This window comes from Rhea americana, unplaced genomic scaffold (assembly GCF_003343005.1).
Source record: "Rhea americana isolate MKP2758 unplaced genomic scaffold, rheAme1 scaffold_45, whole genome shotgun sequence".
NCBI lineage: Eukaryota > Metazoa > Chordata > Aves > Rheiformes > Rheidae > Rhea > Rhea americana.
In genome coordinates, this window is record NW_028186590.1 from 866,151 (window position 1) to 893,018 (window position 26,868).

The 26,868-nt window shown below is 34.2% G+C and overlaps 1 protein-coding gene across 1 annotated transcript in view; it reads left to right on the forward strand.

Moving 5' to 3' along the window:
- ADGRB3 (adhesion G protein-coupled receptor B3) overlaps positions 1 to 26,868 on the forward strand; it is a 465,451-nt gene that overhangs the window by 183,205 nt on the left and 255,378 nt on the right. The window contains exons 3-7 of the mRNA XM_085316023.1: positions 5,645 to 5,755; positions 11,101 to 11,262; positions 17,840 to 18,004; positions 21,171 to 21,335; positions 22,275 to 22,439. Coding sequence (XP_085172149.1) covers positions 5,645 to 5,755; positions 11,101 to 11,262; positions 17,840 to 18,004; positions 21,171 to 21,335; positions 22,275 to 22,439 — 768 coding nt within the window. The remainder of the gene's footprint in view (positions 1 to 5,644; positions 5,756 to 11,100; positions 11,263 to 17,839; positions 18,005 to 21,170; positions 21,336 to 22,274; positions 22,440 to 26,868) is intronic.

Below are 26,868 nucleotides of genomic sequence, written 5' to 3' on the forward strand. Positions count from 1 at the left end.
TCCGAAGGAAGAAGTAGCTGAAGTCTCTGCTATAGAGGGAAAACATGCACTGATGTCGCTGATGCTCTGTGTCTGGTCAATGCAGCATTTGAGAATGATTGTTTCATTGTGGGGACTGGGTACCCTGTGCTGGTGACACACAGTTAGAGACACAGAAAGGAGTGCTTGTGGAATTTTATTCTGTTTGGTTGTGGGTTTTACTGTAAGAGGAAGCAACTGCAGCTTACTTTTTTACAACATCTTTACTTCAGTCTTACACAAACAAACAGAAACCCCTCAGCCCTCTGGCAATAATGAAAATATTTCTTTTTTGAAATAGTCATTTTTTTAATCAAAAAGAAACAGACAGTACTCAAATCAATGCAAAATTGTGCTTGTAAGTCAACACACATTCTGCCATCTAGTGACCAGAAGAAATTGTACTGGCCGGTTGCAGCTGACTAGAAACCCCACATATGGTTCTACTAAATATTGCACTAGTATCTATGTGGGAGAAACCACTGAAAGGACTATGAAGAAATAAAAATATGCAGGAAAGCTTTTCAAGCTTGAGGAAGTCTGCAATTAGCTATATCTATTGAAATCAGTTAATAGTTCTGTCCAAAACTAATGGAACAAACTGATTCTTTACATATTTCTGTAAATGCTTTCTTTCTTCCTTTCTCCCTCTCTGCTTCCTCCATTCCCTTYCCCTGGGACTTAGGTCAGCACTTAGTGTACTTTCTGAGTAAAACCATTTTTGTGTTAGCACGGCGAGGATGCCATACTGCTCCTACATAAGAAATCTGAATAGTTTGTATTAATGCACATTCTGGTTACAAAGTTGGCTAATATTTATTCTGTAGCCAAGAATAATTGGAATCTGAAAACCTTCATTACACTATTTACAATTCAGAAGTAGGTGAGATACTGCGTAGAACACTGCTAGAATGCTGTAGGTGAGCTGACAGTCTCTTCTGAGAATCAATTGCCTCTTACTTTTAGGACTTTTAGGGAACTGTAGATCGTTTCCCCTGCCACTGGGTTCAGCAAAAGCTGAGGATACCTAGCAGCTCTAGGAGGTTGCTTTACATTTTGCAATCTCAGAAGTAACTGTAAAGTTCTCAGAGTCGCTTCTTTAGTTCAACAGCTTGTTCATGCTGTTACTATCAACAGTTAAGCTGAAAAATGCCAATGTGTTGTGCCATTAATAACACCACAATTCATTATTAGATGGTACACCTATAACCAGACCAATATAATTACATTGTGAAGTTCTCATGACATGTAACATAAAAATAACCATAAGAACTAAACCAGCATGGTTTGTAATGCCATTTGATAGCCAAGATTTATAAGTAACAGCCTTACATACACTATTAAACAGCCTAGGCATAAAATCTGTTTGACTGATATGTAAATTTTAATGTTTTTCCACCTGTCATAAAGAAAACACTAGCCACTGGTGAGTAGAACCTTGCAAAGCTGGTATTTTTCTTTTGTCTTGTGCAGTTTTCCTACTTTGCATTTTTATACTATTAACAGATGTTTTTTCTTCTTTGTTCCTACAGAGAGCACATGGCACCTCTCTTCTCTCCTAAAAACGTACACCTACATTGGCAGCAAGATTTTAGCTTCTCCTTTAAAAACTAAAAAGGTTACTCAATAGGAATAAACATTCCCATAACATAACATAAAAGGAAAGGTAAAACCAATGGGGCTACAAATAAGGGTTGCTGTAAATGATGCTCAGCTGTAAACTGAAATCTCAGAAATCTTTTCTTTTCCTCTCCTAAAAGGCATGGGACACATGTTTCAGAGTTATATATAAAATGAAATGATAAACCGCATCTAGATTAATACATATGCATTGCTAAAATAATTTTAACTATTGATGCTTTGTGTACAGCTGAGAAGAGAAAGAACACACTTCTTATTGCAGGAAACTGTTTTACTTCTATAACCACCACAAAACCAATGGCTACAGTATAAATTCTATTGGATAATTAAACCTCTGATTTTCTACTACAAACACTGGAACATGTTAAGATTTGTTGTAACTCACAGTTTGATTAAAATGATCCATTCAAAATGTACATATTTCCTGGCCTTTTGAAGGTCTCTGTGGCTTTCTCATAATGCTATGTGGAAGGAATACATTTATTTTTGAGATATTTCTGTATGAGTTTTATTTTTATTCTGGTTTTATTTTATAATTTTATAAAGTTATGGAGTAACTTTAGCAATGTAGTTTTTATTGTGTAGGCCTAAATTATAGTCATGTCTATAGTTTCTGAATCAAGCCGCGTGCCTGTCTGCTGATGAAAAGATTCTGTGTCCCTCTTTATTTAATGAAATAATTTGATTAGTGTCAATGGATTATAGTTTCAGGTAAAAGCAGAAAAGGACTTTGTTTTCTCATCCAAGAGAAAATTAGGACAGACATCAACATACGATTCTGATCAGGAATTGAAGTCTCCAAAAAATTCCTTTTTCTGGACTAGGAAACATCTTTTCATCAGCAAGAGCTAGCTTAGAAAAGCAAGAATGGGAAATATTCTTTTATTCAGAAAGTCAGTTCAACATTCAATATGTCCTCAGACATCATATGTTGAATCATCCTAAACTGAATTTACAGGGTACCTCTATGGCAGAAGTCTATGTCTAGAATAAGATGCTCCCTCATACCTTCCCCACACAAACAGCTCTTTAAAACTACTGTGTGATTTGGTCATACTTTAGACTGACCCGGCCTTTCCCTGCCCACATAGCATTTAAATAGTTCTCCTTCATGAAGTACTGAGGGAAAACAAGTGGCATAAATACAAGTGGCAAGCATGCTGAGTGGTTCATCTTCTACATTATTTTTTTATATAGGATCTGTAAATGAAGGAAACTTTCATTCTATTTAGTTTTTATTGTGAACTACGACAGTCACTTAAGTAGAATATTTTATTATAAAATGTTTCATAAAAAATGCAATTCTTTTGAGCTTCATAGATTAACCAATTTGAGAACACTGTTTGTACTTATACACAGAAGCTGAATACTTTGATTCCATTACAAAAATGTACTTGACCTTTATTTTTCTTTTCTTATGAGGCCTGAATTTTAATGAGGTCTTTAAAGTTCTCACTCATGCCAGCACAGTGTGTTTCGTGTTACCACTTTTGTTCTCATGCAGCATTTGGTTATATATTTCAGCTGAATATGAAAATGAGAACACTGCATAAGTCTAGTTCAATATTTTGACAAAATATAAAGAAATATTTTTTATCTCTGTTACGAAACATTTATTGGCACTGTGTAAATACTTAATATATCAAAGGTATACTAGTTAGAAAGTTCATCTCAAAGACTGTCAACATTAGTTAATGTGAACTGAACACATGAATTAAAAATGTGTTGCTGCTTAATGGAAAAATGAAAAATTCAAGGTATGATTARACCCTGCATCAATGAGTTGTATTTTATTCTTCTTGCTGATATTCATGGTGGTGAATGGAGGTACACTGCATATAAATCACAACACTGAAAACTGATCTCCCAGAATTTCCCTTGCCTCTTCATTAGGGGGCTTGATCTTGCGAGATGCTACATATGCTTACATCCAGCACAGGATGCTGCAGGGCTGAGACTAAAACATCCACAATTTCCCTGTATGCCTCTGGAAAGCTTTCCTCTAGCAAAGGTCTCCCATTATTGCACTCTTGTTGTAACTTGAGAGATAAAAAGAAGTCTTCTGCAAGAACGGTACCAGATCCTCTAAACTGCCTGGCAGCGTTTAGGCAGCAAACTCAAAGCAAAAGTGTCTTACTTTCACAGCCCCTTCAAGGGAAGAGAGCCTATTAAAGTCTCCTGTCCCTCACTCATGTTGCAAATTATAGTTTAAATGGTCATTTGTACTGCATCTTGTATTGTAAAGAATAGCAGTCTAATCTTAATTTACATAAAAATACTGATTATAAAACTTCTAATATAGTCAGAGATTCCCCACAGCATAAAAAGCTACCTTGATTAAGAGGAGCTGTGGTAGAGGCATATTTTGTGAAAAAAATATCATAAAATACTATAACATGCATATGCATGTAGCTACACATTCATACCTGTATACAAATATACATATAGATTCAAATTAGATATATATTTTTATATATAATTCAGTTATTTCCAGTGTATTTCTAGGATATATTTAAAATGTGCAATGTTTGATTCTCAAACTGTTTTTAATTAACTAGATTTTTTCAATATTCTCTTTAGAATGCAAACTGCCTCGCTGTTCTCAAATAAATAATGAAATTTTTGTTTAAATGTTGCCCTTAATATTTACAGAAAGAAATTCTAGTTTTGAAGAATAGATCAATAACTTAATAGACAGGAAAAAACTCTTTGCTGATTTACTGCTTTAAAYTATATTTGCCTTTTAATACTTTTTCCTCTACCTAGAAATTAGAACTTGTTGTTGGTTTTAAAGATATATCAAAACAATGTATTTGCCAGTAATATTTATTAATAACATTTACATCTCACATAATGTTGTACATCTTTTGAGGTAGGAAGGTAAGTTGTATTATCTTCATCACTTTATGGAGTGGGGAGAATTTTGAATTTTACATTTACATTTGCAAGATACAGGAAAGGTATTTTGAATGTTTATAGTGCTTCAGACACCTTCTGCCTCAACAGAAACTTCRTGGAGTTGTATTTGAAGTTCCTTCTATGTTACTTCACAGTTCACAGCATATGCTTCCTACAGTACTACCAGAATTTGAATATATAGTACCAAGCTGTGGAAAGCTGTGTGTGCTTGGGAGGAAAAGAGGGAACTGTGCTGAAGAGGCAGTGGTCTATTTAAAAGTGCAGTGTTCCCTCTGCATTTCATCACAGAAAGGAAAAATGTACTCTGAGGTGGAGGATTAAAAGATTTGTGCAGGACTAGACAGGGAAAATAAGAGCAGTGATAAGATAAAAAATGAAACACTTGTCTCTCACACTGTGGGCCTTTCTACACCATTGAATTTTTTTATGCAGATTTCCCCATTAAAATCAACGGGGAGTCCTTTTCAAGTGCTGAGGACAAGATACAACCTATAGTCTTTATAACTGAGTTTTCTGAAATGAAGAAGTTAGCAAAACTTTTGCTGGATTCAGCATAAAAATTAAGCAGCTCATTGGCTGAATTATTATTTTGCATTGACACCATTCCCAAAGACGATTCATTATCCCTGATGAAGGCTTCATCAGCCTGAAAGACGAGTGCGGAAATAGATGTCCTCTGGAAGAGCAACAGGCTCTAACAGTGTCTAACACTATAACAGTCAGTTCCTAGTGTGGTTTGCACTGATTTAAAATAGAAAAATAAAATGTCTGCGTTTGAATAATTGTTTTTGTCCCATGTCATGAAGCTGATTTATAGTATGTTTCACTACACTGAATATTGGTTCATATAGTAAATTCATGTTTGAAAATATGCAGGCATAAATTAATTAATTATTTATTAAGAGCTGAGTGTAGCAAAATTAAGTTGATGTTAACTGCCAAGATCACTTGCCTGAATCTTACCAGCAACTTCCAGGTATGTTTAGGAACATATTGCATGAGACAGTATGTTACTTTTGAGAAATGTCTACACACAAGCTTTCATAAACCTTTATTCTGTCTTTAGAATTTGGAATGATGGGAGATCATACAATTAAAAGTCAGCGACCTCGATCTGTTCATGAGAAAAGGGTCCCTCAGGAACAAGCTGATGCTGCTAAATTTATGGCACAAACTGGTAATACATCAGTTACATTTTTCTATTTACTGTTGTTAATTTTAGCAAAACCACTGCATGTTTCCATAATCTTTTGCTGCATATTTGTCAGTTTTCTAAGCTGATACTTTTTTTGAATCATTTATTATTTTTTTCCACCAGTTAAAGTCCATAAATAAAGTAGCTGAGAATTAGGTAGATAATATGTGGATACTGAATAGTTTAATGTAAAATTAATTAATTTAGTAATAAAATAGTCTGACACATGCAAGACACAGGACGTCTTACTGTGACATTATTTTTTCAAAAACATTAAGAAAATGCTTCAGAATTTCTAGATAAATAGACTGAGGTCTAATCCCAGCTTCGGGCATTTATCAAAGTAATTAATTGCTAAGGTAATTCTGATGTGCATACATTCAGCATTTTCTATCTTTGGCCCAGCACAATCCTCTATTCTCTAATTTTGAGATACATAATTGCTGAATGAAATTGGCCATAAATAGTTATTAATTGGAAATGCAAATTATCTAACAGTTTTTCATCTAAAACWTTTTTTTCTAATTTTCTTCGAGCAACTGCATCTTCTTTAGATAAAGATACTGAAATGATAATTCACACTTAGAGTTATAGTCATAAAAAAGAGAATATTTGCCAACAGTTACCACAGCTGCCTTTGAAGTCAATGGTAAAGTTTCAACAGGGAGCTGGAATAAGTTTTAATATACCAACATTATTCCCCATTCTGACATAGGAAATGATCTGTGCATCTGTTGGTAAAACCTAACTCTTTAATGGTTCCCTACGTATTCCATTCCAATAAGTTATAGCAATAAAAATCTTGTGCCACATAAGTATTGTATGGATTTGAAACAACTCACTCTGTATTCTGTAGATACTAACCTAGAAAATATGCCTGCATCAATCATACATAATGCTTCCAGTGTTATATTCACTTTAGTAAAAGAGCTATAATTGCATCTAGTTATATTGCATGTTGACTTCCTTAGTAGTAGGGTGCTCTACTTAACAGATTTGCAGAAATTGTATATAAGTAATCTAAATACATGTATAACAAATTAGTATAGATCTATCTGTTAAAAAACTTAGAGGAAGAGGTCTGTTTTCCTCCCATTAATCTCTAGGACTACTTTTATGGCTAACTACTGTAGGAAAACTTCAGTTTTATGTCACACATAAATGGAAGAAATAAGCCTAGAACCCTCTTGGTTGCATACAGTTTTTAATTCAGGCAAGTAGAACTTATGACTTACATATGTAGCTTAGACTTACAGTGTTAGTTGCTTACTACATAGAATAACACTTGTGCTTTTATGCTTCTTCTTGAATTCATACAATTATCCTAAAATAAGTAGGAGAATCTATTTTATTTCCTTACACAAATCCAGAAAACTTTCATGTTATCAGGTAAAACTTCTATCTAATAATTTCTAATCATCCATTGCAGTGCATGGGTGTTAGAGAACTGCATTATAAATGCACCACTACTACCATCATYTTCTGATATATTGTGTGTGTGGAGTGGGAGATGATTGTTCAAAATTATACAGGCTTTGTTTTCAAGGTCCTGTTCTGAAAGCATGTGAGATGTATGAGCAGAGCATATAAATTTACCTTTCCAATTTTGAGGAAATGTATCTTTTACATACTGTAGGTTAATACATTTTAAGTAATACAGCGCTCTTTTGGCTATAGCTACTAATTTTCATCTCTTCTTCATTTTGATTTTCCTTTCTAGTGATCATTGCATATTTTCTTCACCTCTAATGCATTCATTTTCTCGTGATATAATTAATGTGCTCTCTTCTTAAATTGAATCATAAGGTTTTTCTAACATACCTCATGAATTTACCCATTGACTAAGAAGCCTTTAAAATATCTTGTAAATGGATACTAAGTTCACAAGATTTCCTCTGTTTTTAGCCTGTGTAATATTTTATTTTGTGTGTAATAAAAAAGCAAATACAAAAGTACAGTAAAATGTATGTATACTTAAAAGCGCAGAGAGACAAGAATTGAGAATTGTCCTGGAAAACATTTATGAAAAGCATTTAATCCTGTTTTAAGGATGGTGGACTTAGTCCACAGAGTTTTGCTGGGAAGTAGAACAGTTTTATATGTGATATTAAAATATGCATTTTCCTGTATGCTTATGAGTGGTATGAGGTAGTGAAACATATCTAAAATTTTTCAAAAAATATTTTGTGAATAATTTATTGTCCTATATTTGTCATTTTATGTTTTTGGACTGATCCTTCCCTTAGGTGTTATGGGATTTAGAATGTATAATACAGGTAAGTGTTACACAGATCAATGAGGCCTTCTGTACAGTAAGTTGTCTTTCCTCTTACATGTTTGGCAATAGGGGAGAATGAGGGATTGGTAGTTTGCCAACAGTTAATTTGAGATTATATGTTTAATATGATAGACATAAAAATATAACAGTTGCAAAGTAACAGGATATTGTACAGAAAATAAAAAGCAGACGTCTTGAAATTTTCATTTCAAAAAGAAAAAAAAAAGAAAAAAGAATAATGGAAGATGTATTTTGGGATAATTTAGGCAGTCTAGTTTTATTCCAGAATATAAAGAAACCTCTATTTGCCTGTATTAAAAAATGGTCAACTATGTCTGTAAAGGTGTTTCCTTCTTCTAAAATACTATAAAATAAGTAATAATAGTACTAACAGTGGTACAAAGTACTCTGAAAAATTAAAAATGACAAATCATAATATGAAGTGCAAACGGAGGTGAAGTGGTCTGTGAGATAAATTTATCCTGTATTTCCTCTAGTTTCACTCTTTTTGCACATAGAATCATGCTCTAGCAAAGATTTAAGCTTCCTACCTTTACATAAGTTTAAGTATTTTGCTAGGTCTCTCCTCTTGCAAATGGACAGTACATCTATTCTCAAGGCTTTTAATAATCAATATTAATTTTAAATTTCACTTAATACAATCACATGGCTTGGTATCATGTTGCTGCTATTTTTCGTCATATTCCAAGTGTTAAACCCCACTTTTTATCACAAAGATCTTTGACATTTTAAGATTTTTAATAATTATTTCTGTATTTTATTAGCTGTGCAYTGTCAGCAGTCTGTGTAGGACAATAGATAATTTACAAAGAGCATATATGGTTGTTTTATAYAATGAGGAACGTCTTGAGAGACATAGCTTTGACTTTTTTTTCTGTTTGACCTTTTATCTAAACCACATTAACAAGGGCAAAGTCAAGTGTTAAACATGTAAGAAAAGAAAAGTCAAAAAAAGATTAGTCTAGAAACCCACAGTATATTTTACATAGGACTTACTTATACTATAGGTTATATAATAGTTACTGTCTACCTAGAGATTAGATACTTATACCATATTATATCCTCTATCCTGAAYCCAAGCTATGTGCTAATTTGATCAAAATGCTAAATTCATGTCAAAAAATGATGAAAAAAATAATCAGTGCTTAAACTTCTCCTTTGTTCTCCTAACAAATACACAGAATGACTGCACAAAACATTTTGGTGAAGTTTTTTATGTAAAAAGCTCATCTTTTTGTCATTATCTRTAGAAGTTGTTGCAGTTTTATACCATTTTCTGAAAAGCAAGAGGATTTGTATATACTAATTGTAAAGTATTCTGTCTTCTTACTAAATAAGAAGCACAAATTTTTTWAAAAAAAATCTTTGAATTTTAGAGCTTAGAACTTAGAGCTTCTTAGAGGACTAGCAGAGACAAGCATTTTTCAAAAGTTATGTGCTTTGCTTGTGGAAACAAACAAACAAACAAACAAAAAGCTTGGGACAGATGCTTGACCAAGAAATCACAGTGTATCATTTACTGCATTCTTTGAAGATACCACCAGAGACTTCCTGGTTGCAGACAGTTCCTTGGTTGCTACATCAAAACTTTTGGCAGAATAGAGGTATATTGAGACAACCAAAATTTTAAGCAAAGTATTCAAGACTGAAGGTCATATCATACCACTGAATTTTGAACATAAAATCCCATCTGTTACAAAGAAGACTTAAGTTTAAAATCCAATAATTTAATATAGGCTACCACATGGCATTTATACTGATTTTTTTAATGGAGAAAGGTGAACATGAATCCACAATTATTTAATTCAAATTGATCAGTAGGTTCACTTCAGCCATATTCACATCATTTCTACATTTGCTTTCTGAGAATATTCGAGTGACGAAGTTTTCTAAACATGAATGCCTTTGGAAAAAGAATTTTATGTATATGGCTGTTCTTCAAAACTGAATTTAAACACTCCTTCCTGAACATTCTTGCAAAAAGTGCTTATACATGCCTCATGTTAAGATATAGAAATAATATAATGTGCACTATCTCAACAATAAAAAATCAGCTCACTTCAAATGTACAGTATTTATAAAACATATCTGATTTTGCACCCGATGTGGAATAGTACTTTATGCAAACTAATTTTATATCTTTCAGTGTGATTATGTGATTATGTGGAAACTAAAATAGCACATGTAACAATACAGGACTGAAAACCTTTTTTTTTTTTTTTTTTTTTTTTGGTGTGATGTAACCACAGAATTTTTAAAATGGCAAACATTTCAAATTGCAGACAATTAGCTCATGAATTTGTTGGGTAAATGATTAATTGTGAATTCTTCATTCTACCATGCTGTTCCTATCTGACAGCTTTGAAAATAGTGGTAAGTACTATATRCAATAATTAGGTCTAGCACATCCAACAGTTTAGGACATCTGTGGATCAAAAACTAGTAACAGAACTGCACAGGAAAAAATCAAAGTTCCTATCCCACTCTTCCAAGTTAAAAATTTGTAAGTGAAGCATTGCCCTTTGCCAAGAAACTGCTTTCAAATAGTAGAAGACTCCACTCAAGAAAAGATAAAAGATTCGGTGTTTGGTTTGTAGTTTTTTGTATCAGATTTCCGCAACTGGCAGTGYTCCTTAAACTATTACCTAGTCTTCATTCTAAAGTGATAAATGTCAAAGCTAAATCCTTTGCTATTATGTAAAAAGAGTTGTCTTTGGCTTTTTTAGCATCCTGAGGGCAGTGTGGTTTCTAGAATGTTGAAAGAAAGTATTTCTTATGGAGCTGTAAATGATGCTAAGTGATCAAAGTGTTTTACTCTGACAGGTATAATGTGACTGCAGCATTATAGGTGTCTTCATTTTCTATTCATTGCACATTTYCACAGCTGCTTTTTTCCATGAACTTTTAAATATTTATTTTAGTATGATACTTTTTTCTTTAATTGTAAGGACAGAATATAATGAGCTTCAGCAAAAAGATGTCTCATTAATACTTATGTCTATATTCATGTTTGTTGTCTTGAATACAGGTGAATCTGGTGTTGAAGAATGGGCCCAATGGAGTACGTGTTCAGTTACTTGTGGTCAAGGGTCGCAGGTGCGAACCAGAACTTGTGTATCACCTTACGGGACACACTGCAGCGGCCCTTTAAGAGAATCAAGGGTTTGCAATAACACTGCCCTCTGTCCAGGTAGTGTTAGCAGCCAATAAATAAAATTGTGGATGTTTTTGAACTGTGTAATGATAAGAATTTTAAATTATATTTTTTATTTTTATTTTTAACATGAATTGCATAGAAGCATTTAGATTAGAACAGATAAGTGTAATTTTCTTTAGCTGTGAAGTTTTGTCATGCAGATTATTTTTTTCTTTCAGAATAACCAAGATATTGAGCAAGAGTTCTTTTCCTGACAGTTTTAGATCTTTAAGAAAATATCTGTTCTTTGATTTTCATAAAAAAAATAAAAAGACAGTGCAAGTGCAGAATACGAACTGGGGCAAAAATCCTGATAACCAACACATTAAGAAGTGGAGACTGATCAATAGGGTGGCTTAAGTTAACATATATCATTCTACACTGCAACTGTTTAGCTATTTAGAGTACTGTCTTACTGGCAATGGGCCAAATAATATTCTCTGCACAGTAATGTCCTTGTGGACTTTCTTTTACATTGTTCTGGCCAGAAAGGGCAATAGCTATCCATCAAAGGAGGATCAGACAAAAACTAGCACTCTTACATCTGACACAAGGTAAAGGTCATCATTATCTTGCRTTACAGCTTTCCTACTCCTTTTGTCTCAGAGATCTGAACATACGTGGAGTTTTGATGGTAGTTGTACACTAAGGAGAAGAGACAGACACATTTAAGATACTTGCTGAAAGGGCACATCTCTTTTCTTACCTTTAGACCCTCTATCTGTCGATCTAACTTATCTGGGATAGGAGGCACAAAGGAAGGCATATGCCATGTGACTACATTCATTTTCCTCCGATATCTCTGAAATGGAAAAATCAYGTTCCTCTCTTCAGATGCACAAATTCCTCATCTGTTCTGTAATGCTTGATTCCAGAGCCATCTCCAGGTTCTGGGGAAGGTGACTGTTTTCTGAGTGAAGTAGACTGTCATGCATAGAGAACCCCAGGCACTTCATCAGAATGATTAGTAATACATAGAAACAGCCTCTCTTGTTGTTACTGTGTAACAATATATCTTTTGTTACTGTGTAACCAAAATCTCCAGTGGTGGTTGCATAGGTGATCCCTCAGAGTCTGCATGCTGATATATTTGATAGCATTTAGGGAAATTCTGTAACGAAAAGCAACTTCAAACATTATATCTAGGTAAACAATTATGTTCCACATAATGACAAAAGTATTATTAGTATTATTAATTTATATTGGTCTCTGGCTGCAGGAGTCACTTAGCAATTTAGAAATGTGTTTTCTTAGTCACAACTCCATTAGTTTTTCAGAAATCCTTCTAATTATTAGCCTAAATGTTCTCTGTTTACATTATATTATGAATCCTGTCTAAGAAAGTTTTATGCATGGTTCACGGATAACAAAATGAATAGTTAGTAAACTACAGTAATTAGAAAACAGGTATGACAAAACAATCCAAGCCTACACATACGCATCTGGAATTTAGCCTGGATATCTGTACCAAACTACTCATTCCGTGTAGCTTTTGTCTGAATTAATATAGCAAGCTTTTACATCTTAGAGAGCAAATTAGAGCAAATAAGAAGCAACAAACAAAAATAACAGTAGTCTCTCCTTGTAACCTACAGATACAGAATCTAGGCAGACTCATTATATGCATGTATGATTAGTAAAGGAAGGATGGTGAGGGTGCATTTTGAGACTTGTACTAATGTTTCCAGATAAGTTGTCCCTCTAAAATAAAAAATGAGCAGAATGGCTTATGGCTTATACTTCAAACATCTATTCAGAAGCTTCAGTGAAATCAGTTAAATTTATAATACTAGTACAAGCCTGGAACAGTATTTTCTTCTCCTCCTCCATGTATTTTATGAATGAATATTATATGAATGAATATATATACTCACTGTGAGAGTGACGGAGCCCTGGCACAGGTTGCCCAGAGAGGTTGTGGAGTCTCCTTCTCTGGAGATCTTCAAGGCCTGCCTGGATGCAACCCTGTCTAACCTGCTCTAGGTGACCCTGCTGAGCAGGTAGGTTGGACTACATGATCTCCAGAGATCCCTTCCAACCTTACTGATTCTATGATTTCCTGTAGTATACATTATCCTCACTGTGATATTAGGGAAGATCATCTGTCTATGATCTAGCTGTCTTGGAAAATTTTGAGAATGGGATTCACCAGTGTCACCATTATGCAACAGTGAGCTAGAACACAAAATCTTTTTCTTAAGTACATGAAAGCGATTTGGTTTGTCCTTTCTAGATATACTTTTATTATGCTGAATATAATTAGTATTGAAATAACACGTTAAATTTCACAATAATGCACCGATAACTGAAGTAAAATTATGAAAGAACTATCTTTATGCAATTGTGGTTTATTTATCTTTGTTTATGACCAATCCTGTTTCAGAGAAATGAGGCCATTAGGTAGCTGTAAACATCATGGGATCAAGAGCCTTCTGGAAAGGTGCACGCTAGTAGGCAACAAAATACAGCTCATGTAACTGCTGCTGTTACTGGCTCTTCTGTGAGCAAAGGGTATCTCAAGATCCAGTGCCAGTACTGTAGTGCTATTGATTTATTTCTGCTTACTGGATAATTTATAACATAACTAAGACCTCAAGGGAAAGAGTGCTAAATTTCTATGCCTGTAGCTGATCTCAGTTAGTTTGTGTCTCCTGTCTCCATTGGCTTCAACCCATTTCACCACAAAATTTAGCTGAAGTTCAGGCTAATGGGTAAAACAAAACATGGCAGGAGCACAAGTACACTAAAACATTTCAAACTTTTGTATACTCAAAACTATAATTTGGCTGATATGATAGACTGTCACACTTACCTCTCTTTATTTCTCAGGGCTCGTAATAATGAGCTTGAGCCGTATTGCTGAAATTTTCATGCGCATTTTGATATATTCTGTGCCTGCATGGGCAGACTAACACAATGAATAAAAGGAAGTTAGCACTAACTTTTTTAATTCCTACACCTTTATTATTAATAATTTATGCTCTGGAAGTTCGGGGCTTCACCCGAGATGAAGAAAACAAGAGGGAAGAAAACTGTCTCTTTAGAAGGAGACATATAGAAAGCTATATGGCTTAAACGTGAAGGTTGGAAGGCGGGTGCCAGATCATTTAAGGAAAGATACAGGAAAAGACTTTCAGTGGTACAGGACCATACACTGTAGCACTTAAGTGAATTTAAATTTGTGTATACAAAAACTCTGATTTCATYCAAAAAATTATTTTAATTGTGATTTTGCTTAGATAGAATTATTCTTCCATATTAAACTATTAAATCATATATCACACAATATCATAAGCCATAATATGTTTCCATGGTTTAAAGCTGAACAGATCAAAGTCATTTAAACCCTAATAAAAATCTCCTAACAAACGCTTGTARGAGGAGGGCCAACATGGCCTTACGCCTCCTCCCACCTGATACTGTGGGTGTTCACTTCAATACGACTAGGTTCACAAAGTGGCAAATTAAGGGAAAGATGCTCTGCAGTAATCCAAATTCATTGTGTTAGCAATGTTTTTTTGACAGATAAGTTGGCAGTAACTTGAATATTTTTGTCTCAAATAATGAATTTTTCATTTGAAACTCTGTTATAGAAAACAGTAACTCCTCTGTGGGCCATCTCTCCATCTGGTATAAATTGGCGTAGCTCGTCTGGCTATAATTCATCAGATGTTACAGGGTTTTTTTGCATTTAGGGAGTGGTATTAAAGAAAGTAAATGAAATTTCATGAAGAAAGGTAAAAATAATTAATTTCTTCAGTGGATCGTCTAAAGGTAATCTGGGTAATACTGGGCACTGCTATGATGCATTTATATAGATCAATTGCCCTTGATGTTTGTATGCTGACATCAGTCATTTTATTAGTGTTATGCCTTTTCCATCCTTACTTTACTAGCTATCTACAAGATACAGAAAACAARTCATATACATGTAAGAGGATACTGTGAAATTTGTATTAAATGAGCTAAAATTTATCACAGAAGACAATCTTGAGCACAGCTCCTCACTTTAAACCAGAAGGAAATAGAGGCTGGTGCAAGTTTGAACCCACTCAAAGCCAAACACATTGTTTTAGCTTGTTTTCAGATACAGAATCACTGAAGGATTATCTTTGTTACAGCTTACATGCAGCTACTCTTGCCAGAAAAGGCATACAAACATGTGGCTCAAGACAATACCTTTAAAGTGTCCCTCAACTCATGGAAATTCTKTCATTTTTAAATGAAGCCAACATATAACATTTTGACAGCATCAACTGTAAACCCAAATGTAAACATTAGACTTAAACTAATATGTACTCTGAAAACCTCAACCTATGTCTAGTGTTTAGAGCTTTCCTGTTTGTTACTTTTTACAGCATAAACTTTTTTCATTTGACTTTTAAAGCTTGACTTATGTTTTATACTTTTTGAAATACTTGTTGTTTCACCTGAGCATCTTAATCAACTGTTTTAGTATCAATAAACTAAAGTATTTCTTTGCTCTTACTGACTGTCCTTTAGATTCTGATCTAACAAATTGGTTTAGAGTTTAGGGTAAATTTAAATTTAGAGTTTTAGAGGTATGCCTGGATTCAAAATCTAATGTATTGCCAATGAAAAAAATCTTGAAATGCTATGGTTGCATCATAATATCTCTCTAATAGTACATGTTGAGAAAAGATCAAATATAAGGCCTCATAAAAAGATATACTCATCAATTTACCAGGTTTAGAAAGACTATGTTTCGTGTTTTTGACACAAATGTCAAAGTTAATGAAGATTTTAAAAATCACTAGACTGAAGTTTATCACTTGACCATTAATTTTGAATTTTCCTGACTTTTTTGCTAATATAATATAGACTGATGTAGTATTTAGAATATAAGAACTTAAATAAAGCTAGCCATGTAGGATGTGAAATGATTATTGTATTTTTACACTGCTTGTATGTGGTTACTCAAAAATCTCTCAACAACTGAGATGTTCCCTAGTGGGTAAACACATTAACTATATACAATTTGACATTTTTGTCGGATACAGTTTCCTTGAAGTTATCTAAAAAACTTTTTACCTCAGTGAAACATCTGAAATGACAATTTTCCTTAGTGTTAATGGAATGCAATAGAAGCTACCTACATGCAGAATTCCTCTTGATCTTACTGATCCTTTTGTGYTAATATATCACTGGGCAAACATCCTTCCACACCTAAAGCAACTGAATTTCACCTCAGGAATTGTTATTCTAATACCTACAAGAAGAGGTTTATTTGTTTATTTGTAGGCACTGGGAAGGCAAAAAAAACAATGCATGAGAGGTTCTTTCACAGCCATGAGAATAAGTGCAGACAGACCAGAAAATCTCTTTTCTTCTGTAGTGTTGTGAACCATTGCCAGYGATACACTGAAATGTGGTACACTATTTCATTCCTCCAGACACCCTCAAACAGCTCTTAACACAAACACACAGAGTTATATGACGCTGAGGCTAGTGCTCAGTTGAGATGCTAAGTCTTCAGATTTTTCTTAAATGTCTAGCATTATTGAAGTTTTCCTGTTCCTAAACAGGCTAATCTACTACTTTTTGGTAAAGCAGAAGAAAAATGTTTTGGAAKAGTTTTCAATTCATAAAGAACTGTTTTGCCAAAGCATTCATATGGGATTGTTATACCAATACATGCTTTTCTATAACATAGTGTTTATGTAGAGCATTCAGAAAAGTTGACTCCAGTTGTTTCTGAACAGGAAATATATATGCACGTAAGCRGAAATGGCTATTGTAAATTAGTTTCTCCTTCACTGGAAAGAAGTAAGGCTGGAGAAAGATGCATTTTCTAGGATTTCTTATATCATTTTTTATGAAATACTTTTTATATAAAAATATTTGGATGTGCTTGTAATTTATTGCATTCTCTGAAGGTGTTTGAAGTTTGTTGAGTCAACATCTGTTACAAGATCTAGTGATGCATGCATTACTATATATGTTAAACCAGTGAATGTATTCATTTAAAGAAACGTCGCAAATCTATTTTGCTTATACAACTGTGGTATTTTGAGGAACTTAATCAAGCACATGTGGTGCCATRCCTCCAGTATTTAAACGTATGAAACAATGTAACATAGGATTCTCAATTTATCATGGTGACACAGTAAGAAATTATTATATTTATTCCCATATTTTTAAAAGAAAGCTTAATTTTGATGGCTTCATGTTTTTATAGTTGCCACATGAGATAAAGTATWTGCCTGATTTTCATAAAGACTAACCATATGTCTCCTGAAAATCAGAGCATACATCTCTCTTTAATAGATATCTCAAGTTGAGCACCAAAAAATCATAATTAACTTTTGAAAAGGCRAGTGATAGATTAGTTAAAAGAGTACAGAAAAATTGTCAAAGTTAAATATATTTTATGAAGAATAAGATTTTGGAAACAAGTAAATTCTTGTAAAGATGTATTTGCTGCTGTAGGTACTGATTTTTCTGAAGCTGGCAAAACAATTCCCTTTTGCAATATTGATTATAATTAGTTTGAAATCCTTCTTTTACTTGTGTGTCTGTTTCTGGTTAAAATCTGTTTGGTTTGTTGCAGTACATGGCGTTTGGGAGGAATGGTCCCCTTGGAGTTTGTGTTCATTCACATGTGGTCGAGGCCAAAGAACTAGAACAAGGTCATGTATACCTCCTCAGTATGGGGGAAGATCATGTGATGGACCTGAAACACAACATAAACCTTGCAATATTGCACTCTGCCCTGGTGAGCTTATATAGCAACTCTCTGCTCTGTTACAGTGCGTTCGGTCCGCGTTGTTGGGATTTCTTTATTGCCCCTTGCATACAGAAAAATATGGGTGTTGAATAGTTAATAATTTTAACTGTAGTGGTCAGAGGATGTAACCGGGATGGTAACTCTGTTCTAGTTGTTACACAAGCAGATAAGTCTCTGTTTCTCCAAGATACAGCACTTTGGTAGGGAATCTTGATTCAGGATGGGTCTTGGAGAATCAAAAGACAAGCAGCTTTCTGAGTATGGCTTAAAGGGAGATACTCAGAGCTTGCATGTTGTGTCTACCATGTGTATTTGGATTATACTTACTGGAGTTCACTGTGAATATTTGTTCACCAGATAACAAGAATATTTGGGAAAAGAGGAAAAGAGAGTCAGAATGTTAAAGTGTCTAATTTCTGGGAGTTATTTACTTAAACCTCTTTCCAGAAAAACTATCCCTGAAAAAGTAAACAATATGTAGACTTCACATTAACCCTTCTATTCACTGAAACTCAAACTAACTCAAAAAACTCCAGCCTTTTACTATTAATTTTAAAAATGTCTGTCCATAGGTTTTTATTTTGACAAAAATTTTCAAGACCTATATATATATATATATATGTATATATATATAAAATGAAATAACTTTTTGCTTTAGAAATCATCTCCTTTATGGTTACTGAACTCAATGTAGTATCTAGATATTAAAAAAATGTTAGGTAGCTGTGGTGTAGAAGCTTTTCTTCATGAGTTCAGTCTGATACAAAATAAAGGTTACCCGTGCAGTACACTTCTTGCACATGTACAGTTCACAACACTTCTGCAAATAGATTCTCTGTTACTGAGCTCATTCTGAAAAAGGTCGATGAACTTTTCATTAACAGATGTTTATTTGAGGATTTGCAAATGGAGATGAAGTCAAAACATGAGTGGAACTTAGCATTTCATAGAATTAGAAGTAAATTTCTTTCATTTTCACTAACCCTGAAGTTTATTTTTGTTCAGGCCAGGAAAGTATACTCCAGCTTTAGCACAGAATTTATGGAAAAGTTTTGGTGTTTTACGCAGCTGCAGAAAATTTGACTTAATCCAGTTTTTGGCCAATTGGCAGCTGCACAATTTTACATGTGCCTACATAAAAGTAATTAACATTATATATGAGCATGAAGCTGAGCTGACAACAAGAGAAGTGCCAAATAAAAATAGCAGAGAAGAAATTAATGCATTCAGCTCACCTTAGTATTGAAAAGAAGCACRAAAGATGTTACACTGAAGCTGTCAAAATAAGGAGTTATTCAAGAATTCTGAATTTTTAATAGTTCTCTGTACTGGAATGGATTTCATCAGAAGAAATTATATAGTGGCTACATTTAAAAGTAGCTTAAATCTTTGCTGAATATTAAGATTTGTTGCAATTTCAATGCTCAGTTCTATACAGGAATCACTAGGACAAATTCTTCAGCCTTTTAACAGTATTTCTGAAAGAGAAAACTTGCACACTATTTATTCGTACAGCTAAAGAAGAGAGATACATGAAATATGTATGAGAAGCCACAGAATAAGTTTTCTGCACAGACACTGTAGCAAAAATACAATAAAGTAGTCACATAAACTACCTGGTAGTTGGCTCTCTCAGCCCCTATTGAGGGGGCAAAGGCATGYTGTTGTTTACTAAAGTATTCATTTATCATAATTGATCTGACCTTTCCTACCCTAGAAAATACTAGGTAGCAATGAATAAAACTGAAGAGGGATTCATTCAATTGTAATTTCCATAATGTTTCCCATAATATTTTTAATGTTCCATTAACTTAAAAATCCTGCTTCCTATTTTAATTATTAACACTACAAACATAGAAAGCTGCTATTCCAATACTACTTTAGGAAAATTTTGAAATAAGGGATTGGCAAGTGAAGTTACTAATTTTAAGCAATTGTGCTTTTGTGGCAACTGTAATTATAAAAGCAGGTTTTCAAAGAAGACTATTAATCAAATCACATTGTAGTACAACCTGAATTTTTAGTTTATATTGGGTAATTGTAGAGGCAATGAGCAACTGATGATTGGTGAAGTCTGTATGAATACAGAGTTCTGAATTAGTACAATAAGTAATAACACATTTTATAATGCTTATCCATTTTTAGAAATCCTGTCTAGATCTCCTATTCATTATAGAATATCTAATTTTTCACTTGTGTGAGAACTTAATTGGTTTGTATTTTTATTATTTTGGTTTTGAATATTTTCATTTACCCAAACAAATATTCTGATATATGAAATTGAAAATAACAATCCAAAACTTTTACTCATGACAAGACTTATCCAAATTAAAATGTGATGGCTAATATAAAATACTAAATGCGGAACTGATCACCATATCTATATTGTTTAAAACTGAACTTAACAAATTCAGAAAGAAGATTATGCAACATACTAGAAGGAAGTAGACTTGAGGACTAAGGAAGGCCATTTCTGTTCTTTTATGTTTTATCTGAAAAGCATATTGAAGAACTGGGATCATTTACCTTAGATGGCTGATGGATGATAAAAGCGTATGCGACATTATAAATATAAAAAATAGAATAGGCAGTGTGACAACTCAGTTTTCCTTTTCCTATTCAACTAAACAGACTAAATTTTGCAGTCAGACTAAGGATCTTAAGCTGACCCATGCAAGTGATCACTGAAGCTGTAAAGAATCACTTTCAAGGGCTCAGAGCTTATACRATACAAGATTGGTCCCCACTTCTGCCTAAAAATGCAAACAAGACTTTTACAGAATAAAAACCTTTTGGGCCTTTCAAATATCATGGTATGTTAGCATATTCATAATATTTCTGTTCCTGTATCAGCATGCCCTTTGAGAAGATGAAAATTTCTTTACTTGAAGAAAAAGAAAAAAGATTTTAAAGATTTTAAAATAGCTCATCATTGCAGTTTCTGTGTTTGATATGATACATTTTATAAGCAAAGTTTTCAAGGCCTTCCAAGTCAGTAATATTACTGTGAGAAGGCAAATGTCTTCAGTCTGGGATTAGCCCAAGAGCTGCATTCATAGATAAATTGAAACTTCCTAACCTAGGATGAATACTTGAGGCATTGCATGGGTTTGGTGGTAATTCTGGTGTGTCTCTTTTGTGTCTGGTGTGGCAGTGGATGGACAGTGGCAAGAATGGAGCTCGTGGAGCCAGTGCTCGGTGACCTGTTCCAATGGCACCCAGCAGAGAAGCCGACAGTGCACCGCTGCAGCCCACGGTGGCTCCGAGTGCCGGGGGCCCTGGGCTGAGAGCAGGGAGTGCTATAACCCGGAGTGCACTGGTAAGTAGYGATTCACACAAAGAAGTGCAACACATGCCTGCTACTGAAAAGAGAATCAARGGCCTGTCTTGCCAGTAGCTTTGAGACTAGAACCAGTGATGCATAGGCAGACTTCTGGGCCTCTGCAGATCCCAGCGGGCTGAAAATGGGCAGAGCAGCCCTCTTCCAGAGGGAGAATTGTGGCCTTACTCCTTTTTCCCTTTGAGGAGGCACCTGGAGATACAAAAATAAAGAATTCATCTGAAAAGACTGCATGACAGGGGTTGCATATCTGCATTTCAGTTTTACCATCATTTAAAGAAAATACAACAGTTTTAGAACAGAATATCTGAGAACTAAGAAGTTTAATAATGTCTGTCAAGAACCTAGAAACTGAACATACTTGAATTGTTCCTCTTCTTTGTTGAGGCTTCATCATGATCCGCTGAAAGTATAAAAGCAGCCTTTCAGTGTGGGTAATTATTTATATTGAATTTTAAGCCCCATTTGCACTGTCAGGTCATGTGAAATAAAGCTTCTAAAATAACATATACAGGAGTGTTTTTATTTAGCTTTTTATTAGTTATTTATGTATATTGCAAATGTGTGTCATTATATGTGCCATACAATAGCACCATACAAGTACATTTAAAAGTAAGTACATTTAAAACAAAAATGTCTGTTTTGCAGTCTAACTCAGAGTTAATGTTCATCAACTCTTTTTACTCTACCTTGAGATGCGATTCATTTAGCCAACAAGTCCATATTTAAGAGCCAAGTAGAGACATGCCCATCTTTAGAAGTTTCATGCACTTAAATCTATCATTTCTGTAACAAGTTTTACCTATATAAATATATTTTTTTGGGGGGGGGGCTTTCTTCTTTGACCTAAGTAAAGAATAACCTATCCATCCTCCTATAACAGTCATTATGTCATGACTATAATTATATTTTTCTAAGCAAATGGCCAGTGGAACCAGTGGGGACACTGGAGTGGGTGTTCCAAATCCTGTGATGGTGGCTGGGAGAGGCGAATAAGGATCTGTCAAGGTGCTTCTGTAACGGGGCAACAGTGTGAAGGAACTGGAGAGGAAGTTAGACGGTGCAGTGAACAGAGATGCCCAGGTGAGAACCAAATATAATCACTGCTGTTATATACACCAATATGTGCCTTACTCTGATGGTTATCTTTAGGAGAGAAAAGATCAGTGTATAAAAAGCCATGTCCATAAAAAGCCATATCGGGCCTTGCTTTCAGCAACTGCTGTTTTTCTCTCAGTATGGTTACATTTCTGTAACTAGGTGTAAACTATCCCAGTTGGATATCTAAGCAATGCATCGTTTTTTAAAATAAATAAAAATACTACAGTATAAAAAGTTACCAGAAAAAAAAAATTATTGCATAGTTGCAGCTACACTATTTGGAGTAGAGATGATTTGATGCGGAAATTCTGTAGGAATGCACTGTTTCTGAGAGTATTAGGGCTGTTTTTTTAAGTCGTGGAATTCTTTTTATCCACTGTACAAGAGACACCTGTATAGGGAGCAAATTCCAATTAAATGAAGGAAAGGGGCAAAGAATTAACCTTACTGTCATGTACAGAGWGAATGAATACATGAGCAACATTCTACAAAAAATAAAAGTCAATTAAAATGAAAAGGCATGCCTTTCCTGTTTTAATATAATCTTAAAACATATTTATTTGCAGCAGTTTTTACTTTATCCTCCTGACTGATTTAGTCTTCCTCAATAAAAGCTAATAAAAGCACATTTGAGCTTCCTCGAAAGTGATTAAACAAGAACATTTGGTGAATCTGATCATATTTATCTGTGATGAGATATTTTCTTAAAGTAAAAGAATACATTGTTGGTCAGGTGTAAGAAAACAAAGTAAGATGCAAACAGTGTAGGATGTCTGAGTTGCTTGGGAAATTGTATGTTCTGATTTTAGCAGGAAAAATGAATTGAACAGTATTTCTGACTTCTGTACAATTGTACTTATTTCCATGGCTGTATTCTCTGGTAGGAGGAAGAACTTAAATGGCAGGCATGCTTGGGTTAGGAAAAGGGAAATATATCAGATGTGAATTTTGTGTTATCAGTCCCATGTTTTCATAGGCAGGACAGTTATCCCCTGACAGCCATCAAAGAACAATTTCAAGATATTGCAATACAGCAAAACAATGAATCATATTGCATTTGAAGAATAATAAAAGATGTATTTGTAGTTATGAATGTATAATACTTTACTAGAGAAGTATACTAAATATACATCTCAAATGTTCACTTTAATTTTAATAAAATGCACATTATTTACAGTATTGTGAAAGTAGTATGAAATAGTATTTGTATTGAGTTCCTAAACAGGTTATGATTCCCACAGTTAATGTAGGCTTCCTGCATAAAATTGCCATTCTAAAAGGTTAATGTGAATCTTTTCAATAAGCAGATATTCAAATAAACCAGCTTCCGCTTACAAAATCATTCTTAAATAATTTATGTGTGTATATTTAGAAGTAAAATCACACTGCTGTAATCCAAATTTCAAAGGTTGCCACCTGCTGTTAATAAAATATTTTACATATGTATTTACAAGTCAAATACATACAAAACATTATTTGCCATTTGTTGTATTTATTTATTGACTTGATTAATTCCAGATCAGAATCAGAATGTTTATAGAAACCATAATAACCTAATGTACTTTTTAAAAAATAGTACTTGTGTGAAAGATTATAAATGAATAACACAGATTTAGTATAACTGTTTCTAGGCTGATGTTTCCTAGAGCATCTAATATTTATATGTAGATAGTGGAGAATTTGCCAAAATACTACCTAACTAAATATAAACAAATAGACAGATTTACCTGCTATAAGTATCAAGTAAGAYTGAAAAATACTTTACAGAGATGACTCTCTATTCGCTTAATGCTATTGTGATTCCTATGGTTCAAAGTATAAATAAAGTTAAATTGCCAAAGTCAGGAAGTGATGATGATCCCAATACAGCAATTTTCATGATGTATGTGTTTTTTCTTCAGTASCTGTAAAATAGTTMAGAAAAGCTATTTTCTGTCTCACTAGTTTCTCTTTCTGTGATAAGCCATTGAGAAACATGAGAAACAAAAAAGTCTAATTTTTCTTGTGTTAGCATTGGTTTACRTTAGTGTAAGAGTGGATCCACAGCTCTGTAGGTGTGCATAACATGTTTATAAAGTGGATAGAGCTATACCTGTCTATATGACCCAGAGGTCTGGACTTACAGACCCTATACTGCAGACTTAAAACTGTATTAGCAAAAGAAGAATAAAATATTTTTCAGTTATGCTAACAGACGTTAATAAARTAGTTTTCAAATAGAGCTATTCACTTGACTGACTGAAAATTTTGACTGAACTTTTTTTAAAATTAGATTTCTGCATGTTCTGAACATTATACGAGGTTTTCTTTATAGTCAATCAGTGATGCTTTTCARTTGGTTCAGAAAGGGGCTGAATTACATGAGACACTCCTAGAAGCTGAATATAAGCAGCACTAAGAAAGGCAGGCACAGAACTGTTTTCTGAAAGTAGGTCTTCCAAATGGGTTGGTTTCTGGACAAGTGTTGAGTTTCTTTCTTTCTGAATTATTTTTGTTCACAATTAGATATATTAAAATTGTGATTGTTCCCTTCTATTGTGCTGTGTTCTGGGAACAGAAAATTAACATTTGATTATATTCTGGCTTGAGTCATTTTTTTCTTTTGTTGTACCCCAAATGTATAAAATTAGGTTTCATTCCTAACAGGTCAGCAATGTTAAGGATTTAGTACTCTGTAAACTAGAGTAAACAAATCAGAGAAAGACCAGAGAAAAAGAAAAAAATTATGTTTTAAAAGTCATAGAGATATGGCCTAAGAGAAAATTAAGAAGAACTGAGTTTAGATGAAAGAGGAAATTGAGCTGGAATATACTAATGACTTCCAAAACTACAAAAAGACATTTTCCAGAAAACGGATTATCAGTTGTCCTCCTTGTCCACAGAGAATAGTATAAGGTAACACAGTCTATTTTGCACAAAGGAAATTCAGAATGGATAATAGCAAAAAGTGCTGAACTGCTTCCCACTCAGCATTAGAAAACTAATCCACTTATCTGAGATCTAAGTGAGTGCCAAGCAATTTAGGAGACAAGGAACATACTTTTTTCCCATTTTTTCTGATCATGTGTTACACACTGCTGTGCAGAATCCCACTGCTGTGAACAGCGTTTTGTATATGCAGACATTTGGAGAAGTACATTTTATTTGCCTGCCATCAAGTGTCTTAGTCTGTGTCAGATGAAGACAGAAGGCCTTTCCATCATCCTGCAAAATTCCCATCCTCTGCTGAGGTTACCACTTCAGCCAACAGCATTTAATTCCACACCTACCAAATCCTATGACAGTACTTAAGCTGTGTAAATAACATATGCCTTTTGAGTGCAAAGAGGAATGCACAAGAAAAGAATAAATAAATGAAACAGAAGCAGTTTTATGACAGAGAAAAAAAAACTTCCGGACCCAGACTTGCTAGGCAACTTATCAAGTAGAAACCACTGTGGAAAAGTTAACACTGGATGAACAAGCGATAACTCTATCCCATAGGAATAAGGGAGAAAAATTCAAGAGAGCGGCTGTAGTTCTAGCTTTGTCCTCTTCTGTGTGCCTTTGAATATCTTTGCCTTTCCCATATTTGTTAGGTGCCTAGTTAGGTTGTAAGTTYGGTAAAGCAGTGTGTGTTGTGTGCTTTGTCTGTGTGTTAACACACAGCTTCTTCAGGCCCCAGGTAGACTGATTGCCTTTTGGAGATTCGTACTGTCTCACTAGTGATGCTAGAGGAAGACTGGGCTTCTTGATCACTCACTTCATTGAGTGTTAATGCTTAGCTAGGATGAATTCATGCCCCTATCATTACAGGGGTATAACATGCTAATTTTGGGTACATGCTTTGCATGGCAAGATGTTGCTGAATCACATCTTCAGTGAGAGAGATGGTTTGTTTGTTCTGTTTTGTTTTGCCGTTCTAAAGCAAATTTATCTCAGTATTTTCTATTTTCTTTAAAATTTTAGCAATACTCTGTGATTTTGTATGGCTTACTCCTGCTTATCTTTGTGTGTGTTATGAATTAATTATGCCGTAGTTACAGAAATGCCTGAACTGGTCCTGAGGAGATCCAGCAGGACTAGCAAGGCTTTTTATTTTTAATTCAGACACTGAATGCCACTCCAGCGTGACTATACTGTACTATCTCCATTGGCAACTTGTGTTGACTGCGTTAATGATGCTTTAATGTGGGCAGGAGCCTGATTAGTAAGTTCTGACAGATGTTTTGGCTTTGGAAAGAACTGATTTGGTTTCTATGCACCATATTCCTTGATCCAAGGTATTTGTAGAATGCCCTGAAAGACAGCTGGGTGCACTGCACAGTCAGCCATGGTCCAGGAAAGCTTGTTAGCCTGGGCTCAGTGACGGCTTTTCCAAACTCTGACTTGCTCCTGCACCTCTCCCCTGATAACTCCAACCAAGRGAAGG